Source organism: Aulostomus chinensis, chromosome 6, assembly GCF_037954235.1.
Source record: "Aulostomus chinensis isolate RoL2024-O1b breed Wild chromosome 6, RoL_Achi_v1.0, whole genome shotgun sequence".
Taxonomy (NCBI): Eukaryota; Metazoa; Chordata; class Actinopteri; order Syngnathiformes; family Aulostomidae; genus Aulostomus; species Aulostomus chinensis.
Window position 1 is genome coordinate 24,649,148 of NC_141325.1, and position 18,406 is coordinate 24,667,553.

Here is an 18,406-nt window from a genome sequence, read left to right on the forward strand (position 1 = left end):
TTCATCCACTCCATCGTTATCACAAACAAATGCAAGAAAGTCGTTTCAAAAGAACACGGCAAGTGTTTGAACTTGCCGTTTCCATGTACACGCCCTGAGCTGGAAGGGCGTTGTAACTGTGAGCCGCAAGTTTCTATGAGCTATGAGCTAAATATACATGGCTGGCTCTTTCTGCATTCTGCAGTCACAAAAAAGGGATGCAGGGGGGAAAATGTCCCCTCATGGGCTGATATTTGCGAACGCTTCAAAAGGCAAAGTACTCTTTTTCATTGAAGCTTCACTTTAAAGCAGATGCCTGTTGTTGACAAAGACCGTCACTGATTGGACCACTGACTGTTTATATAATTAGGATTCGACAAATGACGGTCAGCTTTTGTTTACCCTGCATCACAGTAATATCTGAAGACTGGATGGTTGATAATAATCGAAACTGGTTTGTCTTATTTATACCAGAACATTGCCTTTATACTTTGTCATGTAGTTTTTATTTTTTTGCAACAAGTTTTGCTGTAATCCGATGATTGCAAATGATTCTTTGTATTCCTCTTTTTTTTTTAAAACAGTGACTCTTAAATCACCCACGTTTCAAATATAGCCAATCAGAAACTATGCTTGCTGATAAGAAAAAGGTTCCTCACCTTCCAATTTGCTGCAGTAATTTATAATTTAACATTTAATATGTTGTTATTTTTATCAAGCTTTGCAATTGTTGCAGTTATTCCCCACAAACCGTTGTTTGTGTGCTCTCTTGCCTGCTGTAATTTGCACCTCAGGGCCGATGGTAAATGTTTTACATTTCTAAGCTACTTCTCAACATATTCACGGGCATCCAATCATACATGCATCTGTGCATTGTTGGAAGAGGATGTTACAGAAGGTGCCAACATGTGAACACATTCACACACGGATGATGAAGGCATCAGGTGCATTTGGGACCACAACTTGTCTCAGGGAGCAGGGGATCAAATGATATCACTTGAAAGAAATAATTATCAATTACATTAACATGTAATTAGACTATAATCCGTAAGTGAATAATTATCTCGCAGAGACATCTTAACTGTTGTTAGAACAAGCTTCCATTTAAGTTAGGATGATGAGATACATTTTAAATGAAATTGAAAAAAAACAAAACATCTGGCCTTAATTTAGCATTTCATAATTTTATGTTTTTATGATTTATATTTTTAATATATTATCATTTTTATGTGTCACTGTCATGAATGAAGCTTGTTTGTTTGATGAATGGTTGTTGTCCTTAATCTATTATTATTCAATAACCTCTGACAGGGTGTGGTAAGAGCCTCTTCATGAAGGCATTTCCAGTTTTATCAGTCCGTCCTTGAAAGCAGCATTTCCTGTACATTCAGCGTTGGATCCGATATTTCCACATCCTGATCCATCTCCCCTCCGGTGAGGTCATTGAAGGGGGGCGTCAGTGGGCGTGGCCTCCGCAGCTCTGGTCCAAGACTTAGGTTCTGCATGAAGGTCTGAAAGTTAAAGAGAGGGGCAGAATCAAAAGAGGCTGCTGACGTCGGGCTCTGGCGTGTGTGTGCGTGTGTGTGTGTGCGTGTGTGTGCTCACTGGACTGCTCTTCTTCAGCTCTCACTTTCTAGAGGGACAGAACACAACACCGACGAGCAAAGTAAGTTTATTCAGAGGATGAAAACACGCCGAAGTCCTCTCAAGAATGGAACATTCCAGTTGTAGTCTCTGTTTGTCAGCCTTGCTGGGTTTTCTGAAGTCCTGTGATTTAACTGCAGGGCTCAAAAATCAGTTACATGATCAGGAGCTTTTTCTACACAATAGAAGCACGTTATCTAGAGTGATTTGCTCCTGTAAAAATATCTGTTGTGTATTCAGTTGTGAGCCACACTTGAATAGCATTGTTAAAGATTTAACGGTTCATAGGCTGATGGATTCTTTGATAGCAGATAGATCATAGCTATTGTTGGTATCATATCAGAGTACGTTATTGGAGGGTTATGGCTTGTTAGATGGAAAAAAGTAACTTTTTCCATCATCGATTAATCGAAGGGTCTTAATGTCTATTAAACGTCAAGAAAACTCTGTAAAATGTTCATCATATTTCCTGCAACCTAAAGTGACGTGATGGAATAACTGCCATCCAAAACCAAAAGACTCTCAAGTCTCTGTCTCAATTAGTCAAGCGGCAAATTCTGATATTTTATATTTCTTGAACTAGTAAAAAAAAAAAAAAATTATTTGGAAAAGGGCTGACATGATGAATCAAATATCAAAAATTGTTATTTTCTTATTTTCCCATTGAGGCTCGCAGCCTGAAACGTCAGTGATTGGCTGATTATGTATCAATATGTATTATGTATTCAAAATTCAAATTCCAGCGTCGATGATAAAGAAATTGGGGTTCAAATATTTACAGCGAAGCTCTTTTTTCGTGAGCTTTAAAGAGACGAGCAGTTGGCATTCTTATGAAATGACTGTTTGACCTTTTCTGCCAATGCATAGATTCCGCCCAGCAGCAGGTGAGACTGTAGGTATATTTAGGGCCCAAAATGACCTTCTGACCTTGCTTATGTCACAACAGCATTAACGTTAGATGGAAGTGTTGTCAAAGAGACGTTCATCATGTTTTGCATTTGTAGCTATCCTTCACATTCAAAAATAGAGATGTATCGGGGCGTGTGGTATTTGAAGGTGGAGACCCTGTTCAGGAGATAGTTGTGCACTCATGAAGGTCACAGCTGTTCTTTTTAGGTAACGAAGGGTGTTTTTCTAAAGTGTAAACCCTTAGCTACAAGCATATGTGCCATTTTACATTAATACCTCTATTTTTGAGTGAGCATGACTTCTCGTGTCCAGATGGATATGTCATTGTTTGTGAAGCAAAAGGCACTGGAGGTTTCAGATTTCAGAATTTCTGCCTTCTTGACATTGTGCAATGGAGAGAAGCGCTACAGCCAGGATACTCTCCTCTGTGGTGGAGTGGATCCCGCAAACTGGTTGATCATCCTTAATCTCAACTGAAAAACAGATTAAAGGTTGGCTTGTGGTTACGTGTATGCCAACCATGTTGTTCTCTTCTCAGCATGGCTGTTCGCACTCACACGTTGTAGGCGGACCAGGAGGCTGCAGGCTTCATTCCATCACTTCATTCCCTAATGTTGTTTCTAGCTTGTGTAACCACTGCCACGTTACAATGAGGAAAGAAGAAACCCTGCTGCTCCCTTCTCACACATAGTTGAACGAAAAAAAGGAAGAAGCGCACGAACTTGAGCTTTAAAGATTTGATTGGCTCGTGGAAACACAGGTGCTGACGACTTATGATTCATGCGTGTGGGTTTTTTTTTTTCCAGTCATGAACTCTGGGTTTGGTCAGTATTTGACTAGGAATTGAGAGTTATTCTTTCTCCTCAGGCGCAGATAACAGCGCTTCTGTAATGTATCTGTATTTTTTCTGTGGGAGTTTGACGTTACACAGCTTTGCAGGTTATCAGTTTAAAGTACAAGTCTGGCTTTTTTTTGGACTCATTTTCAGCAGTTACAGAAAATGACAGTCATATTTAACTACTTTACATCCTCCATTGAGCTCTTATAATTAGCCAGTCATGAAATGATACAAAATATGCAATTTGTTCAGAAAGTGTAGAGCTGTTATCCTACGTGTTTAGTCATTGTATGCAGAACTTTACAGGCCTGTATAATGAGACCTAGAAAGTCAAAAAAACGAATTAGCATTGTTGATTGTCTTGTTCCTTTATCTCAAAGTTAACACATTTTACGTTAAATATTTGAAATAAGGTCTCCAGCTTAAGATATATTCACGTTTTATTCTATAGCACAGAACGGCACAGGAGTAAAAACACATGAAGTAGCTAAACGTAACCCGTTGTTGCCCTGAAGAAAGAAGAAGCTTGACATTTGCTTATGCCTGAATGCTGTCTTTGTTCTCCCGGTGACCGCATTTGACACTTCAACAATCATAAAAGAGCAACGTTACGAAGCATTTAGAGGATAATGCTGAAAATGATGTCATGCAATACCTGATTAAAAAAAGAAATAAAATATACTACTAATAGGAGTATATTTTATTATATACTACTTTATATAGTATATATAGCCTGTGAGGTGACGTGCTAACCACTGCACCACCGTGCTGCCCTGTGTTCTCAGATGTACCTGGGAAATTTTATCCCCGGATGTGAGGATGTGGGAGGCAAGTAGAAATTTCTATCCATACATTCTGAATTTGTCCTACACTGACGCCCTGTTGAGAAGAAGTTGAGAAAGCTTTGGTGTATGTTTTTGACAAGAAAGAACCTCTGAATTTTGAAATTAAATTGGGTACTAAATTTGATAGAAATATAGAATTGTGTGTCATTGTTTTTAATCAGGGCTGCACGGTGGTGCAGTGGTTAGCACTGTGGCCTCACATCAAGAAGGTTCCGGGTTCGAGTCCTGGCTCGGGCACGGGATCTTTCTGTGCCTGTGTGGGTTCTCACTGGTACTCCAGCTTCTTCCCACAGTTCAAAGTCATGCAATTGGAGACTAGGCTGATTGATACTCTAAATTGACCGTAGGTGTGACTGTGAGTGTGAATGGTTGTCTGTCTCTGTGTGAATGGTTGTCTGTCTCTGTGTGTTGGCCCTGCGACGGACTGGCGACCTGTCCAGGGTGAACCCCGCCTCTCGCCTGTAGACGCTGGGATAGGCTCCAGCCCCCCCGAGACCCTTAATAGTAAGAAGTGGAAGAAAATGGATGGATGGATGTTTTAATCATCTTATTGCGTGTGACGCCATGACTCTTGTGACAAGGACATGGTAAAACAGTAAAATCCAATAAATCTAACTTCAAGTCATTAAACAATAGAACAAACTTTAGCCATGGAAATATTAACTCAAATATTAAGGGATCACACAAAAAACTGGAACAGTATTTATCCCAGAGACAGACTCAGGGAATGAAGATGCTATTAAAGTCCAGCTCATGATGTGTAATAAACAGGTACGCCACCTCCCTCCCATCACTGTTCCTCTTCCTATCATCAGTTTTTATTTTACTGTATATTTGTTTCTGTGATTGAAGTTATTTAATTTGTGGGAAAATGTAATGTGAAATTAATTCAGTTGAATTGTAATAGTTACCTTCCTATAAAACAAGGAAAGAAAATTACATTAAATTGATTAAAAAAAATCATAAAAAATGATGTTCATTTGTGAAATGCAAAACGTGCAAGTGTGTGCTGCCACAAAGCTTAATTCAGCAAAAATACAAATATTAAGTAAAAATCCCTTTGACGTTTGGTTGAGGGAACTGATGGAGATGCTAACTTCTGGGTTTGCTCCCTAAAATATCATCCCAATGTCATTCCTGAAGCACAAACATGTTTCCTCTCTGCTCAGTGAGTATCAGTTGTTTCACCTCTCATTCGTCTGCTCCTTTTGTTTGCATGCACCAGCATCCTATGTTCTACCATGTGTTGTCAGAAGATTTTGCAGCCTAGTAAAATTACAAAATGTCGCTTTTAAGCTGTTTTAACTGACTTTGTGGACAGTTTGAGCTGTTGAAGGGGCTTTAAAGTTGTTTGAAGTTGAAACAATTATTCTTCACACATTTAGCTGCAACTGAGGAATATGTTCAAGGATTTGTGTAAGTCTAGATGTTCTGGGAAATACTACCCTTTGAGTCCAGCCAAAGATGAAAATAAAGACATCACATGATTTCACCTTCACTATTCCTTTAGGTGTTATGTTCTTCTTTGCAATGGAAAGACAGTGGAAAAGTCAACATTATGGACATCTTTCTCTTCTGTTTTTACCCTTTAGTTCTGATCAAAATGCTGGCCACCAAGTTCCTGTCCTGCTGCAGTCTACTAGTGCTATTAGAGCTGGCTCTCGCCCAGTATGAGCACCTAGGCTACCCGCCGGGCTACCCAGAACCACAGCAGGAGCAATACGTTGCCCCCCAGCTGGCACCGGACACTCCCAGGATCCAGCTGCGACTGGCTGGAGATAAGAGGAAACACAACGAGGGCCGCGTGGAAGTTTTCTACAACGGAGCGTGGGGAACTGTATGTGATGATGACTTCACTATCCACGCTGCCCAGGTGGTGTGTCGGGAGCTGGGCTACCTGGAAGCCATTTCTTGGTCACCATCCTCAAAATATGGGAAAGGAGAAGGTAAAAAAACAGCAACTCAGTACATTGATTTAAGGTGCATTCTTTTAATTTAAGACTTGTTTGTACCATTACTAAATGGAAAATGGTAAATTTTCCAAATTCTTTTAGAGAAACCAACATAGCCTTGACAAAATTGTTCCTGAATTGTTTCCAAATGGGAAAGATTCTCCCCATGGAAGCATTCACGAACTTCTTGTTTTCATCAGGACCCATCTGGTTTGACAATCTCCACTGTACTGGCAAAGAGAAGACCTTGGCGCTGTGTCCCTCCAATGGGATTGGTGTGTCGGACTGCAAGCACACTGAAGATGTAGGCGTGGTGTGCAGTGATAAGAGGATCCCAGGATTTAAATTTGTCAATACTCTGCCCAACCATGTGGAGGTAAACCATGGACACATCTACACTAAAGCCATCCTGGTGTGTTGTATCGAGTACTTTGTATGTAGGTATTCTGTTGATGAAGTTGGTAGCATTTGCTAGCTGACACCCAATCAGCCTGTAAGGAGACGGATAGATTTTATTACAGCTGTTCATTAAGGCTTTGTATCATGGGCTTTATCAGTTCTTTAATACTGTCAGAACTATTGAATTTCATAAAATGTATCATTGATTTTCATCAATAATTCAAGAATTCAGTTGCCCAACTCATAATTTAGGTAGCTTTGATGGTGTTCTCCATCTCTCTGAATGAGTAAACGATGGGACTCTTTTCTGGTTAGAACTCTCTCAGAAACTGTTCTATAACGTGCAGTCCCATCAAAATGATTGTTTGTTCACAACAAGCTAACAAGTTAGTATAGATGCTGTAAAAGCACAAGTTACAGTATATCCGAAATGGAGAGTATTTTGTATTCAATATGAGTTTGTTGTTGTGACTGATTGAATTTAGCCATATAGACTGTGATGATGGTGAATTTCAGGATGGATTGGCATACCTGGGCACTTGCCATGCTAGCAGGGCTGGTGCTCCTAGCTGAGCAGGCCAAAACCAGGTGGGTATACCTGATGGTTCCGCAGCCGAAAGTTGGTGAATCAAGTCGCTGTTTGCTGGCTGGAATGCCTCTAGTTGTTAAACATGACATATGGCCAGTAAAGTGAGGTCCTGCCAGCTAACCTAGCATAGCTCTCACCAGCTGCTGTGACTGGTCATTGCTCAAAGCCCATGGCTACAACAACAATTTTTAGGTTTTACCGAGATAAAACAAGCACAGATCAAAGGTTTCAGTACCAGCATTTTCATCTAAAAGTTGCCTCAAATTTACATAAATACTATTATGACAGTACAGTGGGATTCCACCACACTTTCCTGAAAAAGAATATTCTGAGCTTAATGTGAAGACGCTTGATGACCATCAAGTTTTAGGAGCAGCCAGAGAGAATTCTGCCCCCTTTTTTTCATAACATCAGGAGTTAATGACTTTTTAATCCTTGTCTGCTCACATTGTCAACGTGAAGGTTTTTTTTTTTTGTGGTTAATCACAGTTAAATGCATATAATTGGTTTACGTAACCTAGGAAAGGCATTTTGGTCTGCTTTGCTCACACTCAGGGAACTTTATATACTGTAAAACTTCAGTTTATAGCAAGGACTATTATTCACACAGTGCCTCAACTCAAAGGCGTCTATATGGATGGTCTTTAATTCAGTCAGGACCACTTTCATCTAAAAGAAAACTTAATTGCCATTGCAATAAGTGTAATTTGGATGTGTGGCTCTGTTTTGGGACCTCCCTGCTTGTCAATGAGCGTACATGGAAAGCCAAATGAGGACAAAGCAGAAACAGCAAAGATCCCCCTATGGAACACATAGAGTAGATTTACTGTATGTTTACTCCTGTAAAACTGACACTGATTACCGTATATCTGACACGGAATATAAAGTTGGAGTTGGTCTGGAGGTGGGTTACGAGATGAAGTAGCTTAAATACAGCAATAGAGAGCACTCAAACCAGTCAGATCAGCCAACTCAAACCAGTCAGATCAGCCAACTCAAACCAGTCAGATCAGCCAACTGAATGCATGAAAGAGGATAACTGGGTAGCCAGCTCAAGTTGACCAGTTGTCAGCTGATATTTCAGGGATGTGAGCTTAACTTGACTTCATGGCACTAGCAATAAAACTTTCTCCATCCTTGCTGCCATTCATGGTTGGGTTTATGTTTTCTTCCTGTCTCTGAGATGTTGTGCCTGATTCTTCTAGAACCACTCTAACATTTTTTAGCTCTGGCTTATTGCTAATCGGCCCCAAACAAGACATTCTGTGCACGTTCTGTAGGTATTAAACCCACAAGTTGAACAGCCTGCACCAGTCCATTGCAGGGCCACTAGTACAACATAGTCTAATTGACTAGACGAATCAATCTAAAACTATAGCTCTGCTGCCACTGTGTATGTAAGCCCAGGGAGTGTGAGCAGCCACTCATGTCCAGGCTGGGTCATGACTTTGAAGTTCAAAACAGCTTCTCACAGTGACTCATCAGATTCTGAAGCGCTGATCAGTAAAAGGTCCCTTTTAATTGTGTCTTGGCTTGAAGCAGTCCTGTTCAGTTAAAGCCAATAACCCACCCTGACTTTGCGTTTTAATAACAGTCCCTTTTTAACAGCCTGCAGCGCGTGTGTGTCGGGGAAAGTGATGTTAAACTGGTAATTGTTGGGTGCTGCGCTCATAACTGTCAAGAGTTGTCTGGACGGACGTTTTAAGGCCTTGCTGATCATTGCTCTCCACGCCAACCAATAAGCAGGAAAGTAATTGCCACCAAAAGCAGAATGTTATCTTTCTGCTCACTGTGCAGGCCTCATGAATCCACATTCCAATGTTATGAGCTAATTCTGCCTCTGTCTCCCTGTTGCCCACCATCATTAATACAGTATTTCTCAAAATCTGTAGGGATAACCCAACAGAGCTTTTCTTTTCAAAAGCAACTAGGAGGGCTCTATAGATTTCTGCTGTTTCACATTGTTACATTTTGAATCTAATTGCTGGATTTTTGGACTTCATGCAGAGGCTTACAGACGCAGAGTAAAGGTAATAACTGTGCAGAGAGGTCTAGATGTCTGGAATCACGCAGGGATAGTAGCTGACGATTTGACTCAGCTTTTCCACCATAAAACCCACAGCCGCGCCTGGCCTTATCATCTGGAAGTGGTCATTTGGTGACTCACCCAGGCACATTCTGGTGTGTAATGGCAGCAATGATGACATACCGTTAAGGGGTTTTGTGGTATAAGATGATTAGTAGGCTCCTGAACCCCTGAGAAGTCTGCCCTCTCAGGTGATGCTAACCTCAGTCAACCACAAAGGAAATACCCAGAGAGTGACCTAAGAGGGAGGTGAAACATGAACCCTTGGGTGCACGTGTTGCTGACCTTTGACATCTGTGTTCCTCTCTATGAGTGCTTTGCTCTCTACTTAAATAAGAGGTGTTCCCTGTTGAACATGCCCAGTTTTTCCACCGCCTTGTAAACTTGCAGAAAAAAAAACACATCGTTCCATGGAAGCTCCAGAATTTGGCAGATATTTAGCACCCAGCGTTCACTTCTTTCTCTCTGTTTTATCTGTATTTTCTGTCTGTGGTGCTTTGAGGAAGTCTGCTGCACTTTACTCGAGAGTCTGTGACAGAAAGTCATGTGAATGCATTCCTTTCCCTTTCAAACCTTTTCAACGCTAAGAAATTCCAGCATTTATAAGGTGTGATGCTTGGCAGCATCCATTTCCATACCGCACGAACAGACTACTTCATTTATCCAAATGATGTGTACAGTACTGTAGTCAACAACTGATTCATTCAACTCAACACTCTGGGAGGAACCAAAACAGGGAAATGTCCACTGATGTGGTGACTGTCTACACAAAAGATCTTTATAGACGTGTCTGTCAGCGGTGTAGCACGTCTGGGGAGATATAATTAGGGCTCAGAATTGTAATCGCATGGTAAAAGTAGGCACTTAACATCAATTCATCCTCAGCGGCTTGTGTAAAAATACTGCACAGGCCCAGAGAGTCTCGAATGGACACAAATGGCTCGCTCAACTGTTTTAAAATGAACAGTGACTGCTTTACATGTGCATTAGCGACTCTTCCTCAGGTGAACGTCATTGCAGGATGTGGTCGTATTAAAGCAGGGTTGAACCCCTCATTAGAAAGATGAATACACAGCTCAGGGTCCAGTGTGCAAAAACCATCAGTACTCCTGTGGAAAAAAAGTGATGCGGTCCAATGAGTCATCCTTCTCAACGAGTGGGTGAGTGCATGTGTGGCGGACGCCAGGAGGTCGGTACAGACCTGAATGACCCCTGAAGTGAGTGGCTGTGGTATGCTGGCACGTTTTTGGCTGCACTTGTCCCTGAAAACTTCGTTTCCACACACAGATGTCTGCTGTCTGTAATGCAGTATAATCAACAGAGCACACGATGGAAACATCCACTGATCAGCACGTGTTGAGAGGCTAATTTATCTGTTTTTCTACACCTACATGTGTGGAATATCTCTGCAGAGATGGCTGTGGAGAAAATGCCTGTTATTTAGCCCACTCATAGCCTAAGAACATTAATACGCAGGAGGTCCATTCATTTCTTATGGGGACCTCCATGATCTCTTACGTTATTTTTGGAGCAGTACTTGCTTTTCTCTGTCGTCTTCAATGTATATATATCACATGTCTCAGTGCTGAAAAAAGACAATATTAGTCTGTTGCCCTGGACTAATCAGCAGACCGTATTTCCAACACCGAATGGGGACACGCTCCTTGTATTACACAGAAATGACAGACTCCAGGTGCACATATGTGGAAACAAGGTGTCAGAGTAGTTCTGAGCAGGGACAGAAACTCTTGCCTCAGGAGGTTTGGTTAACCCTCTTGTTGGCATGATGTATCTTTTAAAAGGAAGTGCTTGCTTGTTTTATTAACTCTGCAATTATTTACTGTGCTGGTAATGTAATCAATTTGATTTTAACGGGTAGCTACATTAACGACCATGACAACGCAGTAGGTGTCAGATGGGTGTAACAAACCCTTCCAGTTGCCAAATATCTTGATGCTGTGATCACTTGTTTTCCTGGCATCACGATGAGACTGACCAAAAATGTTATCCCTGCATGATAGAATCTGTAAGGTTTTAATTACTCACTGTCAGACAGTGTTTGGAGATTTACTGTTTTTTCCACTGTTTTCCTGCTCTCTTTCTCCCCAACCGGTCAAAGCAGAAGGCCGTCTCCATTGAGCCTGGACCTGCTCTATGCTCCTGCCTGCTAAAACGGAACGTTTTTGTTGCTGCTGTTGCAAGATGTGCTTGCTCATGGAGAATTGTTGGGTATAAATTAAGCAAAACAGTGCAGTTCTAGACCTGCTTGACTTTTAAAGTGTCATGAACTAACTTTTGTTGTGATTTGGCACTATAAAAATAGAATGGACTTGGCTTGACTGTCTTTAACGCTGTGACCCCTAACAGTTTTTCAACTTGGAGCGCTGACAAAGCAGCCCCTTTGAATTTTTGTGTTCCGGCGTTTGCTAGAGTGAACCACTGCCTCATGTCGCTTCGGGCAGCTTGGAGCACATGCATTTGTTCAGGAAGCGAGAGGACATAATATATTTAGCATGTAGGATGCATGGGGATGAGGTCATGCATCTTATTTGTGACTATCTAAGACAAATAACTAACACAATAAAACATGCACTGTTGTGTTAGCAAACTTGTGGTCCCACTCCTTTGTAAATAGAGCATAACAAAAGCATACAGTCAACATGGTAACACCTAGAAAATCTGCTTTATTTCTGTTGTCAGGATACAAAAAAGTGGTGGTACACCACCTAATCGCCGTATGACCAAAATGATATGAAGACCAGAATATTTTAACGTTAAAATTCTAATTTTGTACAGTTTTATTTAGCTGGCTAGAAGCTAATAACTAAGTTGTAACTGCATTTGTTCTTCATTACAAATGATCAGCAGTAACAAGAGCATACATGTCCCATTTTTCTCATCTCTCAACTTTTCCACAAATATATATATATATATATATGTATATATATATATATGTATATATGTATATACATATATATGTATGTATGTATGTATGTGTATATATATATATATATATATATATATATATATATATATATATATATCTTGAAAGAATATAAAGTGAGTTATTCAGCGAAATACACTCTCAAATGAGAGAAAAATGTCCAGCTAAAGCTGGAGCAACACGTCCTCCCTGTGAAGTGTGATGGAGGTGATACCAGATGCCCACAGGCCACATCCCATGCTGCCTGGCTCATTTAACGTCTGGTTCTCTGCTCTCTTGTCCTGACAAATCTTCTGGTCTAGTCGTGCTTCAACAGGTAGCAGTGAAATACAACAGCGGGGATTAAAAGAGTTAAAGATCTGCTCTCTATTTGCTCTCTATTTTTTTTTTGGCTGCAGCTTTCCCCCCTCCTTTGCAGAGCAGATTAGCTATGAGGTCATTGCTTACAGGCTATACTGCTGGCATTTTCCTCTCTTTTTCTCTCATTTTTTCCGTTTGACTCTTTAAGGTCAAATCTTCCAGTCGCGTCCATGTAAATCTCATGTCCTGGTTTGGTGCAATAAATTGCCTTGTCAGCCCTTCAGCACTGCACTACAAACTTGACTTTGTACATGGCTGTGGTTTGTGACACAGTCTGAAAATGATTTGAAGTGTTAATTATTTTTTACATAGCTGGCAGATGTTTCTGCAGCTATGTAAAAGCTTTCACCCTGAGGCTTCACATTCCCAGTGTGAAACAGGCGGATGTTGAGACCCTGGAGAGTCACATTCTCAAATCAAGGATCAAGAAATGTGAATTTGCTGCAAGTTGTGGTCTGTGGGAATTTGCCCTTCAAGGCTGATAAATTGCATCATTGCAAGCGGAGGTTACACCCTCGATGATCTGACTGGTTTCATGGGTTTGGTGTCATGTGCAGAACAGACACATTTAGTCAGCTCGTCATTGCTGTGCTAGATTCTTGTTCGTTCTGCTCAACAGCTGTTCTTTCTTTCCTACACAACCTGCAGATTGTTTCACATGAATGTGTTATTCAAGCTCAGGCCAGACTCAATAACATGCTCAGATAGAGTTTGAATCATATTTAAAACCCAGGTAATTCTTGACTTTGGAAATAGATGTTTGACGCAAACACCTGAACTCAAAGTTCTTTTATTAACATTTTCCAGAGCTAAAACTGTGCTTTCGGGTGGAAAAAAAATTATGCAATGAAGATGTGCCTTAGACCGAAATTATTTTTAATGGCCAGCAGGGGGCGACTTTTTGCAAAACAAAATCAGATTGTCTAAAATTCTTCATCAGCTGATGTATAAAGCTGACACGTTTTTCGCTAACTTTGGCCCTTAACCCTTCAATTTACGTAGTAAGCAAGCAAACCTTGTGTCTTTAGCATTTATCAACTTACCCACAGTTGTGTTTGTAGTGGAGCCATCACATATTTATCCGTAGTAGTTTGATTTCACATCACATGCTTTCTTTCTGTTGAAGGCACGCTGGCTAAACGCTGCAGTACTTTGATGGATGACATACAGTATATAGTTTGTGTGTATTCTACAAACCCATAAGCAGACCTGTTGCTGCACCTGCACTCGCCACCATACGATCTCAAGTACATAAGTCACCTTTTGTGCTGTAGTAAAGTCACATTTTCTGAATTGCAGCATCAACTTGGTGTAATTTACAGTCCCATTTAGAGTAGGCTACATGATTTGCATGGTATACTTGAGGACATGGCAACTTTGTGAGTGACAGCTTGCTACTATTGCAACCCATCAGTCAGGATGGAGGCATTTCTCCTTCCCTAGCTTCACCCTGTCATCCAATCAGGTCACTCTGCTATCCATGAAACAAGCTCACTGAAAACAAGATTGAGCTCAACTCAAACAGTTTAAACCCATCCATCCATTTTCTTCCGCTTATTCCTGTTAAGGGTTGTGGGGGGGCTGGAGCCTATCCCAGCAGCTATGGGCGAGAGGCGGCGTACACCCTGGACAGGTCGCCAGTCCATCGCAGGGCCAACACAGAAAGACAGACAACCATTCACACTCACATTCACCTATGGGTCCTGACCCTAACCTTTTAAGCCATTATGTGCTACGTAATAGTGTGAAGCATCGGACCATTTAAAGGTGCCATAGAGAGGTTGAACAGGGTATTCATTCTTGTTCTGTGGTGTGATATGTAACCCCACAAAAAAATGGTTGGGTGTGTAATGGCTCAGAACCTTCCTAAAAGGCTCTCTGAAACCGCTATGTTACCATGCTGGGTTTAGAATGTGTCGTTTGTCCCTTTTGGGGTCGTTTCTGACCGTATCTGGCAACCTAATTATTTATGCAAGTGCATGAGTTGACGGCGATCGGTTGCCGTCGTTTATCTGGCAACCTCATTTAACTACTACTTGGTGATTGGCTGCCCTCACTGTCACTGAAAAGAAAGTACTCCCACTTTCTCGGCAAACTGTCGCCGGTGCTCAGGGTGACTGCTACTGTCAGTTGACAACAGTCCATATCATACAACAACATTCGTAAGACAAGATACCAAGTAGCCATGGCCCATTCACAGATCCAGCCGTATATGCAGTGGCGGGGTGGCCATCGGGACAACCGGGAGTTTTCCCGGTGGCCTGGCCCCTTGGTAGCCTGCCTGGCTGGCGAGATTCCTTCCCCCTCAAGCCAGGCCAGGCCAGCTAGCGACAGACAGCGCAGATAAAACAAAGGTCTCAATTCTATCGAGGCCATTCGTTCAATCAATCTGCTCAGTCAGTGCTGCTGCTGCAGTCTCCACTTTGTGTCGCGCTAGCGAGCGACACGAGAGAGCGACACGACAGAGCTGCACCCACTCGGCTTGCTCACATAGTCGCCCCCTCCGAAATATGTCGAAGGGGCGTGTGTGAAAGGAGTGGGTTCAGTGTGTGTGAGTGTGTGTGTGTGTGTGTGGGGGGGGGGGGGGGGGGGCGGGGGGCACTGACTGAACTGTGACGTAACACTTCAGCCAAAAACACATCGGTCCATTTTCCCACGGCAATTCAAAAAAAGGGAGATACTTCAAACAGAGGTTATGACACTACCTCACATTTCGTGTGTATTCCCCGCAACTGGGGGACGTTGAATAAACACCAAAAACACGAAAACGATGATTTTCATTCTCGGTGACCTTTAATGTTCCCATTATGTGCCATATGATTGTTTGTATGTTGCCGTGCGATTCTGTAAAACATTTCAATTTGTGTCGCGCTAGCGAGCGACACGAGAGAGCGACACGACAGAGCTGCACCCACTCGGCTTGCTCACATAGTCGCCCCCTCCGAAATATGTCGAAGGGGCGTGTGTGAAAGGAGTGGGTTCAGTGTGTGTGAGTGTGTGTGTGTGGGGGGGGGGGGGGGGGGGCGGGGGGCACTGACTGAACTGTGACGTAACACTTCAGCCAAAAACACATCGGTCCATTTTCCCACGGCAATTCAAAAAAAGGGAGATACTTCAAACAGAGGTTATGACACTACCTCACATTTCGTGTGTATTCCCCGCAACTGGGGGACGTTGAATAAACACCAAAAACACGAAAACGATGATTTTCATTCTCGGTGACCTTTAATGTTCCCATTATGTGCCATATGATTGTTTGTATGTTGCCGTGCGATTCTGTAAAACATTTCAATTTGTACACCAGTGTTGTAAATGATTCCTTTGAAATACAAAATCAGACAAGCGGTACCACCAGTCAGGTCCTTGTACCCTGAAATCAGTTCCAGGTGTGTCTTTGATTTCCCTCCTGTTGTAATGCCGCCTCAGCTTCATATGTGGTATAAAAAAGCTCATTTCCATTGAATCACTGTCATTTCTGCTCCAGACCGGGCTTTGTCATGACTTTGTGCAACATCTGTTTCCACTTTGTTAACAAAGGGTCTTTTAATGATTGGTAAAGGAGGGGCTTCATGCAACACTCTCCCCACTTTGTAAACACCAGCTCCAATAACACATCATCCTCAATTTGTGTCATAGCTGGTGAATTATCATCTCTCAAGGGTTTTTGATAATGATTCAATTAATAAACTTGCCATCCAAAGAGGAGCATTAACCAAGCTAAAAATTACAGGAAGTACGTGAATGTTGGAGGTTTTCAGCGGCTGGTCTTTTTTCTCTCTGATGTGTGTGTGTGTGTGTGTGTGTGTGTGAGAGAGAGAGAGAGAGAGAGAGAGAGAGAGAGAGAGAGAGAGATGTTGAAGACCTTTATTGGAACCATGTGTTCTGAAGTTTAGTGCACTTTATTTTTTCTGGCAAATGTCTTAACTCTATTGTAGACCGTGGAGGAAAAATATTGTCAAAGCTACTGGGTCAGCCTTCTGTTCTCGAGCTTTCGTATCTATATTCAGTGATATCTAAAGTGACATGCAGTGAGTGAGAAAGAATCAGCCAGTATACAGAGAACTCTTGTGCCAACAGGTGACCTTACCGGGCATTGCAGGCTAAGTAACTCTAAAACTTATTTATTTGTCCAATTCAGAGCCTGAAATTAGCCTTGGCTACATTCAAGAATAGCTTTTTCCACAGGAAGAGTGAATGACTGGGGATACTGTTCATGTCTTATCCCCCTTTCCTACTGTACACACCTGTTTACGCGTTGACCTCTTCAACTTTAAAAATCTTCTTGATCCTGTTCTCACTGCAAGGAGAAGAGAAGTTGCCTGCCAGTTTTTTGTCCTCTGGATCACATCAGGATCAATATCACAGATGAAATATCTCTACACGTGTTAGTATCAATATCTGAAACATCAGACAGCTCTTTCTATTGGCTCTGGAATGTATAACCATTTTGCAGTAATGTCCAGCAACTATGTTTCTTTAAAAAAAAAAACCTGAACTTAATTCACACTCTGAACATTTTGAAGTCTAATATTTACTTTCTTGCAACTTTTGAGGAATAAAGAGCAAAAGATCACTTTGCACATTGATTAGATGATAGACAGGGGCATAGGAGAAAGGCCAAAAACTTTCAGAAAGGACCAGTAAATGAGGAACAGGAGCAGCTGATGGGGGCTCAGAGGGCCATGGCAGCCATCTAGTAATCAGAAAATTAATAGTTCGATTCCTCCGGCCATGTCAGGGTGAGCAAGACACTGAACCTTCTCTTTGCTCCTGTCACTTTGTATGGTCTCTGACATGTGAGAATGGGGCAGCACCCTCAGTCTCTGGTGATGATGAGGAAGATGATAATGTCTGTTTTTGCTTCTTGTGGCTCCAGTAACGTTTCCGCTCATTTCTCATTCCTCTCATCTTCAGATCCCAGCCCTGATCACTGGCACTGATGTGGAGGCTTTCACCCTTTATTGGGCACTCATTGAAATACTTGGAAATCCAAATTTCAACCCTTCATTGTCATTGCAGGACACTACAAGACTATTTTCCTTTTGTGAAATTTGAAAAAATATTACATTTTTATGTTGAAAGTCAAGATGAATGAAATGAACTTACCATATAGTTATTTGTCCATCCAGGGCAAAACATGTTCTTAAAGGTACACACACACACACACACACACACACACACACACACACACACACACACACACACACATATATATACATATATATATATATACACACACACACACACACACATATATACACACACACACACACACACGCACATATATATGTGTGTGTGTGTGTGTGTGTGTGTGTGTGTGTGTGTATCACAATATAACATAAATAACAACTGAGAGAAGTCACCACGTGGTTGTCTGACCTCACTGAGCCACGGAGCAGCGCTGTTTTTGACGTCTGCTGAAGTAATAAAGGGTTAATGTACTGGATAGTTTGATGTTGTCTTTAACTGCTCGTCATTGTATTGAAGGTTGAATTAGCAGATTTCTTTGTTCTGCTTTGATTTAGACTGATCACCAGAGACTAAAGAATAAATTATAGGATGGCTTTCTAAAATAAATCAGATTTATTCATTCACAGTTTTTACTGTTTAATCTTATTCAGTATGTTTTTGGGCAACAGCTGAACACATTACTGATGAGTCTTGTTTTGATGTGATTCATAGCTTGGTCTCCAGCTGTAGTTTTATTTATATTTATTGCCTGTGGTGGCCTGACAAGCTACAGACATGAGTCAGGACAGCAACATGTAGTCTGGCTGCTGAAAATCATTATACCAATTATCTGTCTTTGGTTGCTTTAATTGCTTAAACTGCCATTTTTTTCCAGTCTCTCCTTAAAAGCT

The 18,406-nt window shown here is 41.6% G+C and overlaps 1 protein-coding gene across 1 annotated transcript in view; it reads left to right on the forward strand.

The window, feature by feature from the left end:
• Positions 1 to 1,482: 1,482 nt before the first annotated feature.
• Positions 1,483 to 18,406, forward strand: part of loxl2b (lysyl oxidase-like 2b) — a 43,766-nt gene continuing 26,842 nt past the window's right edge. Inside the window, exons 1-3 of the mRNA XM_086207125.1 lie at positions 1,483 to 1,645; positions 5,808 to 6,161; positions 6,368 to 6,543. Of these exons, the coding sequence (XP_086063251.1) occupies positions 5,819 to 6,161; positions 6,368 to 6,543 (519 nt within the window). The 5' untranslated portion in view covers positions 1,483 to 1,645; positions 5,808 to 5,818. The remainder of the gene's footprint in view (positions 1,646 to 5,807; positions 6,162 to 6,367; positions 6,544 to 18,406) is intronic.